The sequence below is a fragment of the Mesoplodon mirus genome (assembly GCF_964341445.2).
Source record: "Mesoplodon mirus genome assembly, chromosome: 10".
Lineage (NCBI taxonomy): Eukaryota > Metazoa > Chordata > Mammalia > Artiodactyla > Ziphiidae > Mesoplodon > Mesoplodon mirus.
The window spans coordinates 100,960,076-100,978,130 of record NC_138986.1 but is presented as its reverse complement, the minus strand read 5'-3'; the positions used below and the strand labels follow the sequence as shown (position 1 = coordinate 100,978,130).

Below are 18,055 nucleotides of genomic sequence, written 5' to 3'. Positions count from 1 at the left end.
CAAACTGCTGCTTCACGCAGAAAAAGTCATGTATTGTTAGAAGTTTTCTCTCGACCAGAGTTAGATTCAGTCTTCCCCATGCTTGAGTCAGACCCTTTGTGTATTTTATTTACTGGTTTGTTTCTTTTTCCATCTTATATTTTTTTCTAATCAGAGTAATACATGACCTTAGTTGAAAAAGTCCACTGGTACTTAAAGCACTTGTCACTGCATAGACAGCTCAGAACAATTGTATAAAGAGGTGCTTGGTTTCATCTTTGTTTTAAATATAAAGAATCGGGGTTGTGAGAAAAGGAGGAACCAACTCAGACTCACCCAGAAAACCAAGGGTCTGGAGTCAGAGTATTTCATTCAAGCGAAAGACAGGAACGGGGAAAGAGAGAGTTTTCATTCAGAGACCTGGCACGGCCTTTTGGTTAGTTTCCACATATAACACTCCTTCTCAGCTGGTTCCCACCTCAGTGAGAAAGCAGGTGCCATCAAATACTGCCAGGACTAAATTGGTAACTGTTTCTGGGGCACTTGGCAATAATAATTAAAGAGTGAAAGCTTTTTAGTTCAGGATCCAGTGGTTAGAATTCTAGGGAGTTTACTTATGAGTTGTCTGAGAGCCCCAGGTAAATACACAAAGCTTTCTTTCATAGCTGCACGTCCGGTGAGGCTGAGGAAAGTCAGTGTGTGGCATTGGCAGGATGGAAGGAGGGGGTGCTGGGAAGTCTGCACACCTCACAGGAGCCGGAGCAACTTCCCATCCTCCTCGTCTCCTCGGGGCTGCCCCTCTTCCACTGGCCACTGGGTATAAGATTGAGGTGGTGTTGTTTGTCGTAGGAGGCGGTGACCTTCAAGGACGTGGCCGTGGCCTTCACAGAGGAGGAGCTGGGGCTGCTGGACTCGGCCCAGAGGAAGCTGTACCAGGATGTGATGGTGGAAAACTTCCGGAACCTGGTCTCAGTGGGTGAGGACAGCCTTTCTCTGCGAGTGTCTTTGTGACCTTGGTGTTTCAAGGCTTTGGGCCTCTTGAGGTGGTTCCCTGAGTTTGGGGACCAGACTTTTGCAATTCCTGTGGGACACGAGAGGATGTCTCTGGTCTTTCCAAACAGTGTGTTTCAGGTCCTTTTCAATTATTTTGTAAAAGAACTGTAAATCGACAGTATCTTGCTGTACCTTGTGTATTCTTCTTCAGATTTCCCTCCCCGCCATTAGTGGATCATAAAGCCAATTTATTGAGCCCTACGTGTGATTTTTTAATGAAATAAAATAGTATAGAAAATATCAGAGTTTCTTAGGAAGAGTACAACACATTGCAGCAGAAACTCTGGGCGATGGCATGAGTGGTGTGAGAGCCAGTGGGAACAGATTTCATGAAAGGAGACATTGGTTAGATATAGGTCATTCAAGCTTCGTTTTAGTAATGTATACTTTTCTTTTTTTTTTTTTTTTTTTTTTTTTTTTTCTTTTTTTTTTTTAAAGTCTATTTTGAATAAACACTGAGAAAGCATTTTCTGCAATCCCTATTTTCCCCTTTAACCTCTTTTCTTCTGTATTTGTGTTATTTATTGATTTTTGTGTGTGTGTGTGTGGTACGCGGGCCTCTCACTGCTGTGGCCTCTCCCATTGCGGAGCACAGGCTCCGGACGCGCAGGCCCAGCGGCCATGGCTCACGGGCCCAGCCGCTCCACGGCACGTGGGATCCTCCCAGACCGGGGCACGAACGCATGTCCCCTGCATCGGCAGGCGGACTCCCAACCACTGCACCACCAGGGAAGCCCAATGTATACTTTTCTACCTGTGTATCTAGGTTGTGAAATAAATGCTGTTTCTTCAGTGGGTCGTGATACAAAGTTTGAAAAACACAGCTTTCAATACCTTGAATATGCAGTTGGAACTCAAATTTCTAGTAAACTTTCGCTCTAGCCCGTTCATGTGAACTTGTGACTTTGCATGTTCTCATTCTTCAAACGAGATACAAAACATATAGAAAGAGAAGAGAGGCTTTGGTTGATGAATTCAGCAACCCAGATAGAAATTTAGGTGAGAACCAAGCAGCCGTGAGTTCCTGTGGTTAGCTCTCTCTCTGTTTTGCTTCTCACCAGCCCTGTGCTGTCCATCACCTGGTCCCAGTTGGAAATCTCTTTCCAGGATTATTGCATAGTCTTTGTACTGGTCACCTGTTGCCACCCTTCTCCTCCCACAGTTTGTTCTTTAGGTGGCAAAGTGATCTTTTGTAACTTTAAGTCAGGTTATGTTCTTGTTTCAAAATTCTCTTGTGGCTTCTTTTACTTAGAATAAAAACCACTTAAAGTGGCTTCTAGAGCCTTCTGTGGGCTGCTGTTCGTTCTCCACCACCTCCCTGAATACACCACCTCTCCTCCCTCTTACCCTATCTTTTCCAGACCTGCAAAGGATGCTTCTGCCACAGAGCCTTTTCCTGGTCCTTCTCTCTGCCTGGAATACTCTTTCACCTGTAATCTTTTAGGCCTCTACTTCTTTCAGTCAGTCACCTTAAAGATGAGGAGGTGGCTGTCCTCTGACCACCCTATGGAAAATACAGTCCTCTCTTTCTTACTCTCTCTGCCCTGCCTTGTTTTGTCTCTAAGCGTTTCACTCATGTACATTTTGTTCACCTGTTTCTCACCTCTCTGTCTTCCACTGGAGGGTAATCCAGGAGTGCAGGAGGAATTCGGGCTGTTATATGTTTATTGCTCACTAGCCTCAGTGCTTAGCATAGTCTTGGTACATGACAGGAACTCTTAAATATTTCTTGAATAAACGAATGAGTTAATGGATAGAGAAATTAGCCTTCCATGAAAATAGCTAGTAGGCGGTGAACAAATCCGAGTGAATAAGGGATATTGCTAAATGTTTTTTTGTCTTCAAATGAATTCCTAGCCTAATTCTAACTTCTCAGGTGCCCATGATGTGTGTATGTGTGTGTTTGCCTTTCTGTACAAGTTGGCCCTCGTCAACTTGCACAAAAAATATGTATAGAACCTGTAATTATAACCAAACTGAGTAAAATGCTTTCCCTGTGACTTTCCTTGAGCTCTCAGTAGCAGAGCAAATTCATTTGGGGAGGAAATAGTGTTTTGAATGAGGATTCTTATGTCTACTTCTTAGGTAACCCTCCCATAGAAGGAAAGAAATTTCTATTTCCTTATCCCTTATACCAGGGGAGAACAGGTCTCAGAAAACAGCCAGCTGGTGAGTTAGCCTTTCCCTTAAAAGATTTGCCCCGCTGCGTCCCATTTGCCTCCTCCAAAGCCCACCTCACTAATAAGAAATCGATCTTTGTTAGCTCTACAAACATTTTGTGTGTGTGTGTGTGTGCATTTGTATGTACCTTGTAGAAGGCATTTTAGATAATGTCACCTTGAGTGCTTTGATCATTCTTCAATAGTTTCTAGTCTGTTTCTTCTCAATACTTATCACAGGCTATGGAATTTATTCCCAGCTCACTCATAAAGCCCATTCTTCACTTTGGAACTCATTCTTGTTAAAGACCAATGTATCTGTGTCCAAAAATTTTCCATGCTGTTTTTAAAGAGACAGCATTCTTCCCTAGCCTCTAAATTTTGACTCCTGCTTGGCAGGGGGAGTGGAGGAACATATTAGGCAGCACAAATGCCTGAGAAGGATCCAGTGCATAGGTCTTCATGCTCTTTTTTAACCCCACTGATTCTTAGACCCTTTTTTAAAATTAATTAATTGTTGGTTGCATTGGGTCTTCGTTGCTGCATATGGGCTTTTCTCTAGTTGTGGTGAGTGGGAGCAGCTCTTGGTTGTGGTGCGCAGGCTTCTCATTGCAGTGGCTTCTCTTGTTTCAGAGCACGGTCTCTAGGAACGTGGGCTTCAGTAGTTGTGGCACGTGGGCTCAGTAGTTGTGGCTCACGGGCTTAGTTGCTCTGCGGCATGTGGGATCTTCCCGGACCAGGGCTCGAACCTGTGTCCCCTGCACTGGCAGGCAGATTATTAACCACTGTGCCACCGGGGCAGTCCCGGTTTTTAGCCCCTTTCATATCCTCCTCAGCACTAACCCCCTTGGTGTGCTGCCGCCTCGGGTGCAGCCTTTCAACTTAAGCAAAACTGTACTTTCCAGTCCTTTTCCTGTATCTGATACCTGACTTGTAAAAGCTGTTTCGCTTCTCTGACTTGGTTCAAACTTAACCTGGGATTCAGAATTGTAGAGAATCCTAGAAATCAAACTGAGTTCACCTGTGCATGCATTTCTTGAGCCCTGACTAACTGCTAGGCACTGTTAAAGCTGTGAGCACAGCAAAATGCTTGTCTTTATTGATACTGTGTTATGGTAGGAATGACATGTAATTTTTGAAAGATGATTTAAATAGTATGTCAGAGTAGTCATTTGGTTTTAAATGGGTTTCGTTAATGCTAAGTATTTGGGAGTTTAACAGACCATCTCTTGGTTTCTGTTAGTATATAAACCAGAGAACTTCATTTGTCGTGCGAAAGATGAGCTGAACCATCCTGAGGCTCATTAAAGTCTCATACTGTGTCTTAAGTGTAAAATCTTGAATCTTTGAACAAAGCTTTCACGTGTCCACATCTCTGAATTCTCTGTCCTTCTAGAAGAAAACAATCAAAGTGAGTTGAGGGCCGTTCAAGACAGAGGATCACGTGAAGAGCTTTCCTGCTGGCAAATCTGGCAACAAATTGCAAATGACTTAACCAGATGCCAAGACTCCATGATAAATAGTTGTCAGTTCCACAAACAAGGTGATTCCCCCTGCCAGATTGGGGCAGGACTCTATTCAAATTTCTGAAGATGAGAACCGTATATGAAATGATAAAGCAGGTGATCCCAGTAGTACTGGAAATGCAAGGCTTGCAACTTTGAGAGCCCAGGATTCTTGGAGGAAAACTTCATTGGCTGAGTCACAGAATGATCAGAATAGACACCAGCAAATTTCCATGAAAAATAAACGGTGTCAGTGTAAAGAGGATGTTGACACCATCAGTTGGATTTCACACCACCTTGATGCTCATGGAGTACACAAGGGTCAAAAATCTTACGGCTACAGTGATTATAGAAAAGATAGCACGAGGGTTTCAACACTGGATCAGAATACCATGATTCACACAGGACAAAAACCTTACCAGTGTAATGAACGTAAAGAAACCTTCACCGACCTCTCCACCTTTGATCTTCACCAGCAATTGCACTCAAAAGAGAAGTCTCATACGTGCAGTGAGTGTGGAAAAGGCTTCCGTTACAGCTCGGTTCTTCATATTCATCAGAGAGTTCACGTGGGAGGAAAACATAGTGAGTGTGATGAGTGTGGCAAGGAGTTCAGTCAGAGCTCACAGCTGCAGACTCCTCAGAAAGTCCACACTGTAGAGAAACCATTCAAATGTGGGGAATGTGGGAAAGGCTTCAGCCGTAGGTCAGCACTTAACTATTCATTGTAAAGTCCACACGGGAGAGAAACCTTATAATTGTGAGGAGTGTGGAAGGGCCTTCAGTCAGGCCTCTCACCTTCAGGACCATCAGAGAGTCCACACTGGGGAGAAACCATTCAAATGTGACACATGTGATAAGAGCTTCAGTCGGAATTCACACCTTCAGTCCCATCAGAGAGTCCATACGGGAGAGAAACCGTACAAATGTGAGGAGTGTGGGAAGGGCTTCATTTGTAGCTCAAATCTATGCATTCATCAGAGGGTCCACACAGGAGAAAAACCCTACAAATGTGAGGAATGTGGGAAAGGCTTTAGTCGGCCTTCAAGTCTTCAGGCCCATCAGGGAGTCCACACTGGAGAGAAATCATACATACGTAATGTGTGTGGTAAAGGCTTTACTCTGAGTTCAAACCTTCAGGCACATCAAAGAGTCCATACAGGAGAGAAACCATACACATGTAATGAGTGTGGGAAGAGCTTCAGGAGGAACTCCCATTATCAAGTTCATCTGGTTGTCCACACAGGGGAGAAGCCCTATAAATGTGAGGTATGTGGGAAGGGCTTCCGTCAGAGTTCATATCTTCAAATCCATCAGAAGGCCCACAGTGTAGAGAAACCTTACAAGTGTGAGGAGTGTGGGCAGGGCTTCAATCAGAGTTCACGACTTCAGATCCACCAGCTGATCCATACCGGTGAGAAACCATACAAATGTGAAGAGTGTGGGAAGGGATTCAGTCGTAGAGCAGATCTTAAAATTCATTGCAGAATCCACACCGGAGAGAAACCGTATAATTGTGAGGAGTGTGGGAAAGTCTTCAGGCAGGCCTCAAATCTTCTGGCCCATGAGAGAGTCCACAGCAGAGAAAAACCATTCAAATGTGAAGAGTGTGGGAAGAGCTTTGGTCGGAGTTCACACCTTCAAGCCCATCAAAAAGTCCACACTGGAGAAAAGCCATACAAATGTGAGGAGTGTGGGAAGGGCTTCAAGTGGAGCCTGAACCTCGACATGCATCAGAGGGTCCACACAGGAGAGAAACCATATAAGTGTGGGGAGTGTGGGAAGCACTTCATTCAGGCCTCAAGTCTTCAGCTTCATCAAAGCGTCCACACTGGAGAGAAGCCGTACAGATGTGACAGATGCAGTAAGGTCTTCAGTCGGCCTTCACAGCTACAGTCTCATCAAAGAGTGCACACAGGGGAGAAGCCTTACAAGTGTGAGACCTGTGGTAAGAGCTTCAGTTGGCGCTCCAGTCTAACAGTTCATCACAGAATCCATGCTGCTGATAAATCCTATAAAAGTGAGAGGAGTGGTAAGACCATCAGAGAGCCCACACACGAGAAAAGTTCCATAAAATGAGTAAAACAAAAACAAAAACAACTCAGGTGTCATGTGAATTCTTCCAGTCATCAAGTTCAAAAGAAAAAAAAAATCATTTGTTTCATTAAAGTCGGTGTTTCAGCCATAGCTCAACATGTCCCAGTAGTCAGGAGGCCACACGGCAGAGAACTCTGGTAAATGGTGTAGTAAGTTGGAACTTTGACCTCTATTAAATATTAGGGGAGAAGCCTTAGTGTGAGTTTTAGCAGGCCTTGTACAAAAGTATGATGAACATGCCAAAATGTATGCCCATTACAACGTAAATTCCACGAATGCAGCGACGTTTGTTCTGAATCTACAGTCTGAACATTGTCAGCTACTTTGTAGGTGCTCGATATTTGTTCAGTTAATGAATGAGGAAAAACTTTTTGAAAATTATGTTGCAATCCCCTCCAAAATTTCATAAAAATTTGTATTCAGAGCAGTTAACCTAAATCTGGCCTTAAAAGTAATTCAGGGAGACAAAAATTTGAAGTGTTAGAAAACCGCTCCGTATTGCAATTTGTAATATTAATGTGGCATCGTCCTGTTATGATGAGCTCCATTTGTCTCCCCCCAGCCTCGCTTCAAGTTGGATCTTATCTTGGACTTCGTCTATCTAATATTCTGTGAATCTTATACAGTACAAATTTAGTTATCTTTTGTGACAGTATAGACTTACTGAAAATGGATTGTTCATCTTGCAATACAGAAAGCATACTGTTGACCCTTTTTTCAAGAATGTCAAGGCAGAGGTTTAAGTGTCAGAAAGAGTTACTAATGACAGTGACAGAGGACAAACATTTCTTAGTAAATGAACTGATCGTTGGTTTCTTATTCACCACATTTCCGTCTAGGTTTTGATGTGATTGTCTCCCAAGGGTTTTAGCATTACTTTCATCAAGACTTCTTAAGTAGAGAAAAGAGGCTGTTTGAAGTAGATTACTTTTGTCAAGTTCTCTATCTCCTTACTCCTCTCTGGCCTGAGATAAAAAGAAAAAAATTATTTGTTGAAATCTGGTAATTTCATCAAACATATTTATTCAACGACTGACTTGCACACTTTTTCCTAGCGGTGGATTGAAAAATTGATTTTCAAAGTGAAGTTGCTGAGTACATATCAAAACATAGAACGTGCGTCCCTTTGATATAGAAATCACAGAATAGGACCTTATAATTAGGAAATTCAAATAGAAAAGGTGAGTAGCATGTCAATGTTACTAAATTTTGTAAAAGTGAAATATTCAATAGGAATGTCTTTATATTTTAAGATAGTTATGTAATAACAGGTCTGTTAAAATGATGGCTTAAACTTAATGACAGAAGCATGTAACAGTTTAATGTATTTTAGGTAGGTACATCACATACCTTAATCAAACATGTATGTGTGTGTGTTAATGCATCCTATCATCTGTAAAGGGATATTCACCCTTAGGTAAACAGTGGCAAGATTTTCAGGGATTTTTTCCACATGTAACTTCCATATTTTAAATTTTTCATTGAGCATCAATTTTCCAGTAAAATACTGTTACTTTTATAGTAACATAGGTAGTAAAATAATGTAAAATATAATATTAAAAATTACTAAGAACATATTAATCCCTCACAGTAAGAAATCCTATCATCATGAGGTCTACATATATATGGCCAAAATTAAGGAATAGACCTCTAGAAATCAGTTATAAAAAGAAAAAATGTATATGGTTATTCAAAGATACAGAATAGTAGTCAGTGTAACGGTCTATTTATAATTAATGCATTTGAAGTTTAGGATAAATCCATGCAGCCCAGAATATTCTGTTTTAATTCCAACAGTAGAAATTTACACATCCTAGTTCTCCTCATCAGGCTTCCTTACTGGGTGAATGGATGGATAGCTCGGGGTACCGGCTTGTCCTTTCAAGTGCTTGGTCTGACTGGAGAAGTAGCTGGGTCGCTCCAGACACTATGACACAGAGAACCATTAGCTGTGGGGAAAAAGGAACTTACCTCCCAAAAAACTTTTTAAAATTGTTTACAAAGTAACAGTGATTGGGCAAATCCTGAAGATAGTGGAAATAGGTAAGTTTTAGAGGTAAAATTTATCAACGATTCCCTAAGGAAAAATGTGCATAGGGAAGAAACCTAGAATGATGGGAAAAAGTTGTTAAGGAGGAGGTTTGCATACCATTTCCTACTTCTTAGTCATTTCACTGATGTTTAACACTTACTTGGTTAAAGGGCTTTACTCAGCAAAAGATGTATTTAATGTGAGAGGCAGGTTTCCAAGATTGGTTTCCTAGACCACACCTTCACATGTGTATGTAAAGTCCATGCTACCTCAAATTGCATTGCATTAGATGTCAGAAATCCTAGGGCTTTCTTGTTTGGTTTGGTTTGGTAGATATCAAACCACCAACTCTCAAGGTAATTTGTAGTTTAGTGAGTTAAGTCAAGGGCTGGAAAACTACCTCTTGTGAGCCCAACCTGGCTCATTGCCTTTAAAGCTTTATTGGAACATAAAAGCTCTTTATTGGCCCATCCATTTATTTACCATCTTTGAGTGTTTCCCATTGTGCTGACAGTGTTCAGTGGTTGTGACGAGCACTGATGGCCCACAAAACCTAAAATATTTACTTTCTGGCCCTTGAGAGAAAAAGTCTGTTGATCCCTGTGGTAAGCCCAAAAGGTTTGTCTCTGTAAGTGAAAGACCACAAGTAGAGCAGAACTTAGACTTGGTTCAGTGAGGATTCCAGAGAGGTTTCCTTTTTGATTCTCATATCTGCCCTTCTGGTTGACCTTGTTCTTTAGTTTGGTTCAAAGACAGTGGTAGCAACTAGGGACTACCTGTTTCTTTCTTCACATTCAATGAAAGAGCTGCTCTTCCATTCTTAGTGTTGAGTAGTTCACAACTCACTCCCAGTGCATGGCTTCCTCTAACCTTGACTCCCACCTATGCTAAAGACTAAATCTTTAGCTTTGTATCCAGTTCCATTGGCCTTTGTAGGGCCTTCAGTTTCAACTCCCAGTTGATAGCTTGAGCTCGAAATCTGTTTTTACCGTTGGGGATTTTCTGTCTTAGCTTTGAGCTTGGCTACATAGCAACACTTTGGGGGACTTGTTATAATCAGCATTTCTATCTTTCTTTCCTTCCTTTTTATTTATTTATTTTTTTAAGGGGATCCAAAGTCAAATTCAGTCAGTGGCTGAATGACAACACATTGATTCACAACCTTGTAGATTCTCTTATGTCCTAGGGCATCAGTGGGAAGGAGTAGAATCCTGGAAATTTGAGGTGGAAATACATGGGCAGATTCCAACAAAGCTGAGGCCTGTGACCTCTGACCTGTGACCTCTTAGTTGAGCCTGCTGTGCTATTAGAAGGAAGTCTGCCTCTACTCTGAGATAGTTTCCTTGCAGGGGTCTGTGGATCCTCAAGACTTGCCTCCACTACCTCTCGTTTTTCCAGACCTAGTAATCAGACTAGAGTCCTTGAAATGGGGACGGGAGCAGGGAAGGGGTGGGTACCCACCAGGTATAAAGGATGACCATGAGGAGACACTCTCTGCTAAAATAAGGAATTGTATAATTTATATCAATAGAAACCTGAGAAATAATGTGTGTGGATTTTGTAGGTATTGAAGCAGGTGGGAGTAATGTAATATTGGGTTAGGCTGGATTTGTTGATACGAGTGCATTCAACACCCATTCCAGACTCAGCGTGTTAGCTTGGCTACCTGGGAATGCCTTCAACAGTTTGCTCAAATGACTGACACCTGTACCCAAAGTTAGCGTATGCTAAAGTCAAAATGCCAGGACTTTCTAAGTATGTTGTAGCAAAATTTCTTGACGTTGGCATGACTGACATTTTGAACTGGATAGCTCTTTGTTGTTGGGAGCTGTCCTGTGCAATGTAAGATGGGCCAGTGGCACATACTCTTCCCTGCCACCCTAGTTGTAACAATAAAAAGTGCCTTGAGGGCTTCCCTGGTGGCGCAGTGATGGAGAGTCCGCCTGCCGATGCAGGGGACACGGGTTTGTGCCCCGGTCCGGGAAGATCCCACATGCCGCGGGGCAGCTGGGCCCGTGAGCCATGGCCGCTGAGCCTGTGCGTCTGGAGCCTGTGCTTCGCAACGGGAGAGACCACAACAGTGAGAGGCCCACATACCAAAAAAAAAAAAAAAGTGCCTTGATATATCCGTGTGCACCAGCCACGTGGGGCTCATTCATAACACAGCTCCTTAAAGAAAAAAGTCTCAAGGGGCATCCCCGGTGGCGCAGTGGTTGAGAGTCCACCTGCCGATGCAGGGGACATGGGTCCGTGCCAGGGCCCGGGAAGATCCCACATGCCGTGGAGCAGCTAGGCCCGTGAGCCACGGCCACTGAGCCTGTGCGTCCGGAGCTTGTGCTCCACAACAGGAGAGGCCACAACAGTGAGAGGCCCGCATACCACACACACACAAAAATAAGTCTCAAGACACTGCCACATATTTCCTGGGAGGGGGGACCAAAAGTGTCCCCAGCTGAGAACCACCATTGTAGAAGGTTTACAAAGGCATAGGAATGCCAGACCACTGGAGTGGGTTTATCACATAAGATCTGCTCACCCAAACCCCCTATGTGCCCTGGGAGGGCTCAGAGGACACTTCCTTTGCCAGAGGTTTAAGAAACGTATTGGTGAGAGGAGCGTTAGCAGTCTTGGAATGCTCTGTAGCTGCTCTTCTCTGCAGGCCAGGAATGAGAGGGAAAGTATGTCATCATAATGGGCTCCCTAAATTCAGTGAGGCTAATGGGATCGTGGGGCATCATGGGTCAAGTGGAAACACTTCATTGGCAGAGATAAAGTGAGCGTGTTTTTCACAATGAACAGCAAAATGAAAGGGCTCATTAGAATGCTTTGATACACAGAGATTTTTTATATTTGCTCATGTGCTATCTCTAGGGCTGAAATAAATGGGAAGTCTACTAATACCCTACTTGATTTGAATCAGGAGAAAAGCTCTAGGTCTGATGAACATGTCTGACCGGAATCAACATGGGAGTTGTGCTCCCTCAGCCAATTCGATAATATGAGTCAGTTCCCATTTCCAGAGCATCTTGAATGAAGGGCAGGCCGGGTCCCCTTGAGGGAGGATATACCCTGGTTTACTACCAACTATCCCGAAGGTGCTTTCTTCTCCCTGGAAGGGATAAAACAACTGAGGTAGAACAGGAAGAGACAAGAAGCTCTCCAAGCTCTGCTGATCAGGGTTACCCTCCTTAATGCTCAGAGCCACACACACCACAGTGAGCTTGGCTCCAGATCAACTACCACGCAACGAAGGTTCTGGAACATTTCCATATCTCGGGGGACCTCATTTCCACGTGACTCTCTTTCCTATTCCCCTTTGTCACAGAAGGCTAGGTCCAGTGGTCCGGGTGAGATCTCAGCTCAGGCCCAAGGCTCTCAGACCTCAAAGTTCTGGTCCTGCAAGGGCCCCTGTCCTCTCTTGAGACCACTCCTGGCTCTCTCTGCCGAGAAGGAGCTGCTGGCAGTACGTCCTCTAAGAGTTGAGGTCCATCGTGCAGACCCTGAGAAAACTCCTAGGAAAAGGCTTCACCTTCTTGTTTAAGTCAACAGAGCTCAATTCCTTTGGAAGTGCTGGGTGTGTCCCATTTGATGCAACTTCAGAGCCATTAGGTAAACCAGCACATGTGTGTGGCCCCTTCCCTTAGACTCCTCTGGGCCCTCGTGACATAGGCTCAGAAGACTGCCAGCCTCAAGCCTTACCTCTTCCAAGACCACACCGTCTCCAGGATCTTCTGTCCCATGAATCTCAGTTGCTGTGTGGAAATGAAAAGAGAGGAAAGAGCCTGCCTACGGGGTCTCTTTGGGCTGGGGCCTTCTTGCTTGTCTTCCTCCTCCTCCTCGTCCTCCTCGTCCTCCTTGTCCTCCTCCTCGGGGTGATTTCGGATTCCACATTGCCCATCCACTGGGCCATGTTGAGATGAAAGATACGGCAGCTGAAGCCCTCCAGGACGCCGCCCTTCACGTGCTGCTGGAGGACCTCCAAGGTGGGGAAGACCCGGCAGCAGGCCATGCACCTGAAGCCGGTCTCCATGGTCACCATCCAGTCCGGTGTCTTGGCCCTGGGTGTCTCCTCGACGGCAGGTGACCCTGATGGGCTGCCTGGCTCTGCCGTTTCCTCATACTCTTTCTCCTCCCCAGTGGGCTCACTGTCAGACAGGAGGTTTTCGGTGGACACATCAGAGGGGTAAGTGCCTACTGTGCACGCATCCTCAGGAAGGGTCACTTCTTCTATCGTCAGCTGCTTTTCAGGCAACTCCAAGGGTTTGTTTGTCTTCCAGGAGACAGCTACACCCTTGTTCACTTGTACCTGCATGTAGTATATTTTCATGCCCCTTTCCTCTTTGTCTGTGTGCAGATCGTTCTTACAGGGTGAAGAGGGTGAGGAGGAGACACAGTGTGATGGGGGAGCGGTCTCCCCTTTTTCCTGAACCTGGGCTAGGGGTGCGGTAGGCTGGGCAGTGTCTCGATGTGATCTCCGGATTCCTGAAAAAGGAAATTAAAAACATAATAACATGCATGGGCCATGCCAGAAGCTGAGGGAGCAGGTGTGGTAGACGAGAGAGGGACACTTGCATGACGTAGCTATGTCGTGAGCTTGGTGTCTGTTGGCCGTAGGAGGCAGTGGTGTATCTGGTGTCATCTGTGGGCTTTTTTCTGCGTGTTGGGGGATACTGGAGCGGTGTCTGTATACACGGGTGTGGAGTATAGTGGTGAGGACTGTGGTATGTGAGGGATGCGGATGGATGCGTGTATGATGAGGAGTGTGAGTTTGGGAATATCGGTGGTGCATTCCTTGTGGAATGGGGCGGTGGTGCAGGAGAGTACTGTGGATCACGTGCTTGGGGTTCATGTGTGCACTGAGAAGGGCTGTGCCTGGAGGGCGCATGTGTGTGTGAGCTGTGTGGACCTGAGCGGGATGGTGCTGCTCTCAGGCTGGAGGTCTATGATGCAGAACTCTGTCCTTCTCTGGAAGCAAAGGCAAAGAGAAACCCTACATTTTCCTCTGAAGATGCTTAATCTGGTCCCTCTTCCCTCCACCTCAAGTCCAGACATTTCCGGCCCCTGCTCCTTGACTTCCCCACCATGGTAGTACCAGGATTGACACCCGCCCCCCACCCCTGACTCAGCTGGGATCCACGCCCTCGTAACAGCTCAGCCATCCTGCCCAGGCTCCTCCACAGAGCCCTCATCACCTCTGATGACCCTGGGTTTCCTCTCAGCCTCCCTGGGATCTGTGTGCCTCCTGCCTCACAGCCAAGCACCCCCTCACCTGAGGAGCCCCGCGCCCTTACCGGCGTAGATGAGCTTGTGCGGAGAAGAAGCACAGGAGAAGTGTTTAGGGGCAGAGGAGACCTCCCCTGCCCCTGGGCTGCAGCCTTGGGCCACCACAGTGGATCCAAGCCGAGGGGGATCCTCTTGTGACTTCGAGATTCCTGAGGGAGGAATGAAAGGCTCAGGGTGGGTTCATCAGTCCTCTGTCCACAAATATTTACTGAGTGTGTGACACGTGTCAGGTGCAGTGAATACACACAGTTGAGAGTGTGGTTCCCAGTGTATACTCCAGGATTTAATTCCAATCAGTACTTACTCTGTCACTGTCTTGTTGGTCATGTAGGCCTCGGTGGTGACTGTGAGTATGTGGGAAGAGTGAGTGATGTGTATCAGTTAAGTCTGTGGTAAGTGTGGGGTTAGCATGGGGAGCACGGTGCAGATGTGTCTTATCTGTGTCTGTGGCCTTTGTGTGCATGGGTTCTGTTCACAAGTCTGCAATTCTAGGACATGTAACTTTTCCTCATTACATGGTGGGGCTTGTATTTATGGTGCGTGTTCATTCATTCATTCACCAAGATTCAGTAAGCAGCTACTCCTGTGTATCTGGCACTCTTCCATTGTTCTAGTCTCTGGTAATGCTGCACATTCTAGTAGTGGAAGACACAGACTAAACAAAAATACAATAAATATATAATACCTGAGCTGCTGGTAAGTATATAAGGGTTGCCAAACTAAGCAAAGAAAAATACAGGGCACCCAGTTAAATTTCAGTTTCAGATAAACCCAGAATAATTTTTTAGTGTAAGTATTCCCATGCAGTATTTGGTCTTACTTACTTTTAGTGTAAGTATGGCCCGTACAATATTTGGGACATACGGATACTGAAAAATTACTTGTTGTTTATCTGGAATTCAAATTGAACTGGATAGCCCATATTTTATCTGGCAACCCTGACATGGGTTACTGAGACTGTGGTTTACTGTGGTTTGTACAAAGCGGGTCTGGCATTACTCAAGAATGTGTTATAAGTGTGGTGTGTATGACACGTGACTGGTTCTTATAGAGGTATTTAGCGATGGCTGAAGTTAACTGTGTTTGTGCGAGAGTTGAGCAGATACATATATATATATAGTGTGTGTGTGTGTGTGTGTCCTATATATATAGTGTGTGTGTCTATATACATATCTCATCTCCAGCGTTTGGTGTTGGAGGACAGGATTGTGGTAAAGATGGGTTGTATGAGAACGTAGTATAGGAGGGATGCGTGTATATACCTCCATGTGCTGTGTGTGGTTTACTAAGGAAGTTATATGTGGGGTGAGTGATATTTTTGCTGTATCAGAGTGTACATGGGTGTATGAGTTACTGTCTCATAAAACACCCCTAAAAAGAATTCTGTATTCACTCTTACGTACACCGAGTGTCACCCACGTCCAGGCAGGGTGACAAGAACTTTACCACGCAGACTTTATATCTGATAAGCACTCTACCCCCATTCATCCTGCTCATCTCTGCACTATGACAAACACACACGCACAGACACAGTCACACACACACACACAGAAACATAGAGAAAAATATTCTGAATGGTTAGGGGCAGTCATTGCCTTCCCCAGCCTGTCCCAGCCACTGCCTGAAAATCTGCCTGCTGTCTAGACCTCCATTGCCAGGGCCCACCCTACAGTCTCCAGTGTCCTTGGCCTGGTAGGAGCTACTGGGCTCTAATCTGGGGCAGAGGCCTCTAGCTGGATCTCTGAGGTGAGCACTCCCGCCCAGGGCATGCTACTCACCTACATTTAATGCACGCAGGCACCCCGTGGCCCGTGGCTCTCAGAGCTCCCCGCAGGACCATGAGGACCTTTCTCACCCCCGCCCACGTGGTCTCAGTCTCTGGAAAACCCTTCCCTTCCCTTGATCTCCTTTGGGCAATTCTTCCTGTTGAAGAAATAAAACCTCCTTGCTTTCAATATGACATCATCCCTAGACAAACAATCTTCTTTCGAACTGCAATCCACTTGTCAAGATAGTTTTCAACATGGCCTTCAACTCATGGGGCTTCTCTTTCCACTTTAGTAAAAGAGGCCAAGCAACTCATGGGTCTCTCTCAGCATCCTTGCATCCTTCACATCCCCCACTTCATGACCCCAGGGAAAGATCCAAGAGCATAAGGGAGAAATCGGGGACTGAGAAAAGCTGCACCTCTAGGTCTCTGCAAGCAGGATGCAGCCTGCTGTGAGTTCGACAAAGCTCCAGGCCCGCCAGCCCCTGGAGAGAGTCGCCAGACCAGCGGAGCTGACCTCCCATCTCCCAGGGGCATCTGGCCGTTCTGTGCCGTCTCACACCACAGGGACTCTCCGGATGGATACAGCAGCATCAGTGAGACGAGGTCTCTCGCTCCCTGCTTCACAGGTGACACGTTCTCAGTCCCCCCCATCCTAGGGAAGGTTTAGTTTGGCAGAAACCCATGTGCCCCAGACAAGTTGCCCCCCACATACCTCCTCCGTTCTCGGCAGTTTCCTGGGACTCTTCATTTTCCAGATGTTTCCTCTTTTGTCGCCGTTTCATGGTACCAACTAGAAGTCTCCCTTAGAAGATGCCTCAAGAGATGTCCAACTCCTCCTCTTCCCTACAGGTTGGCCCTTCTTGACTCTTGGGCAATCCGTTGAAATGATTCAATACAAACAAAAATAGTCAAGTCTCCTAAATGGCTGAAAAACTTGTACCACTTAGTGAACCAGCAGTACTGCCTAGTGCTCACCAGGGCTGTTATGTTTGCAAGGTTGCCTGGCGCACAGTGGAATACTGTGACCTCAGTGATGACATCAGAGCATTCGGTGAACCTAGGTTGAGCACAGTGTCTGCAGTAGCACAGGCCCCATTTTCAAGAACAATTCCTTTTTCCCAGCCGAAGCTTTCCCGTGAAAGGGAAAGGTTCATACCATATCTATTATAAATTGTATCATACCATGTCTATTATAAAATTCACATTTTGATTGGAGATCTTTTAATGTCTTTTCTAGAGAGATTTAATATGAATATTTTAAATGGTCTCCAGTTTCCCTGTGGATTATTGACATTTTAAACTCTGCACTTCAATTTTCCCTCAATACGTGTAATTTTGTCATGGCTATTTCTGTACTTAAAGATGAGGAACTACATAATTGATTTCTTCATTTTTTCCCCATCTCTTTCCAAGTTACTGCATTTGATTGTGTCTTGCGACTGAGTGAAAAATGCTAGTCCTTGAGTCAGGACATTGGGCCCTTTACCAAGTAACTCAACTTATCTGGGCTTCAGCTTCTGTATGTGCGATCAAGAGGCTTGGACTAGCTGACTTTTCAAATGCTGTGTTTCTTTGATTCACTCTCACTTACTGATCTGCTCCTTAAGAAGAGGGTCTGTTCTCATAAAGTAACAACAGTCTTTTCCTAACCTTGGGTTGGGCGGACTTTAACGGTTCGTACTCAGTTTGTTAGTTATATTGCCTTCTACATATGCTTAGCTCTAAATAATTTATATGGTTCTTGTGACAATTTTTAGATCTTTTTTTCTTATTTTCTTTTACAGTTTCTAATTTGTTATCGCCAGTGTAGAGGAGCCTGATTGACTTTTAAAATTTATTGATCTTGTATGTGTGTGCCTTGTTGAACCGTCTTAGTTCCTGCTAGTTTATCTGTGGGTTCTTTTGGGTCTCCTAGATAAATGAGCATATTAAATGTAAATAATGTGTTCTTTGGATAAAGTTTATTTTCTTGCAACTATATATATACAAGCAATATGTTGAATTGATTTAAATATTTAAATACTTACATACCTGTTATCACAATCTAACATTCTTTATCTTATTTTCTTTCAATCAATATTATGTTTTCAAGATTTATCCATGTGAATCCATATAGATCTAGGTCTTTGATTTTTGACTGTTTGATATTATTTGATCACATGCATATAGCATCATT

The 18,055-nt window shown here is 44.7% G+C and overlaps 1 protein-coding gene across 1 annotated transcript in view; it reads right to left on the bottom strand.

The window, feature by feature from the left end:
- LOC309811212 (protein FAM170A-like) overlaps positions 1-16,400 on the bottom strand; it is a gene marked incomplete at both ends in the record, with an annotated part of 78,545 nt that extends 62,145 nt beyond the window's left edge. The window contains 2 exons of the mRNA XM_082633800.1: positions 12,790-13,307; positions 16,394-16,400. Coding sequence (XP_082489926.1) covers positions 12,790-13,307; positions 16,394-16,400 — 525 coding nt within the window. The remainder of the gene's footprint in view (positions 1-12,789; positions 13,308-16,393) is intronic.
- Between the last annotated feature and the right edge of the window lie 1,655 nt (positions 16,401-18,055).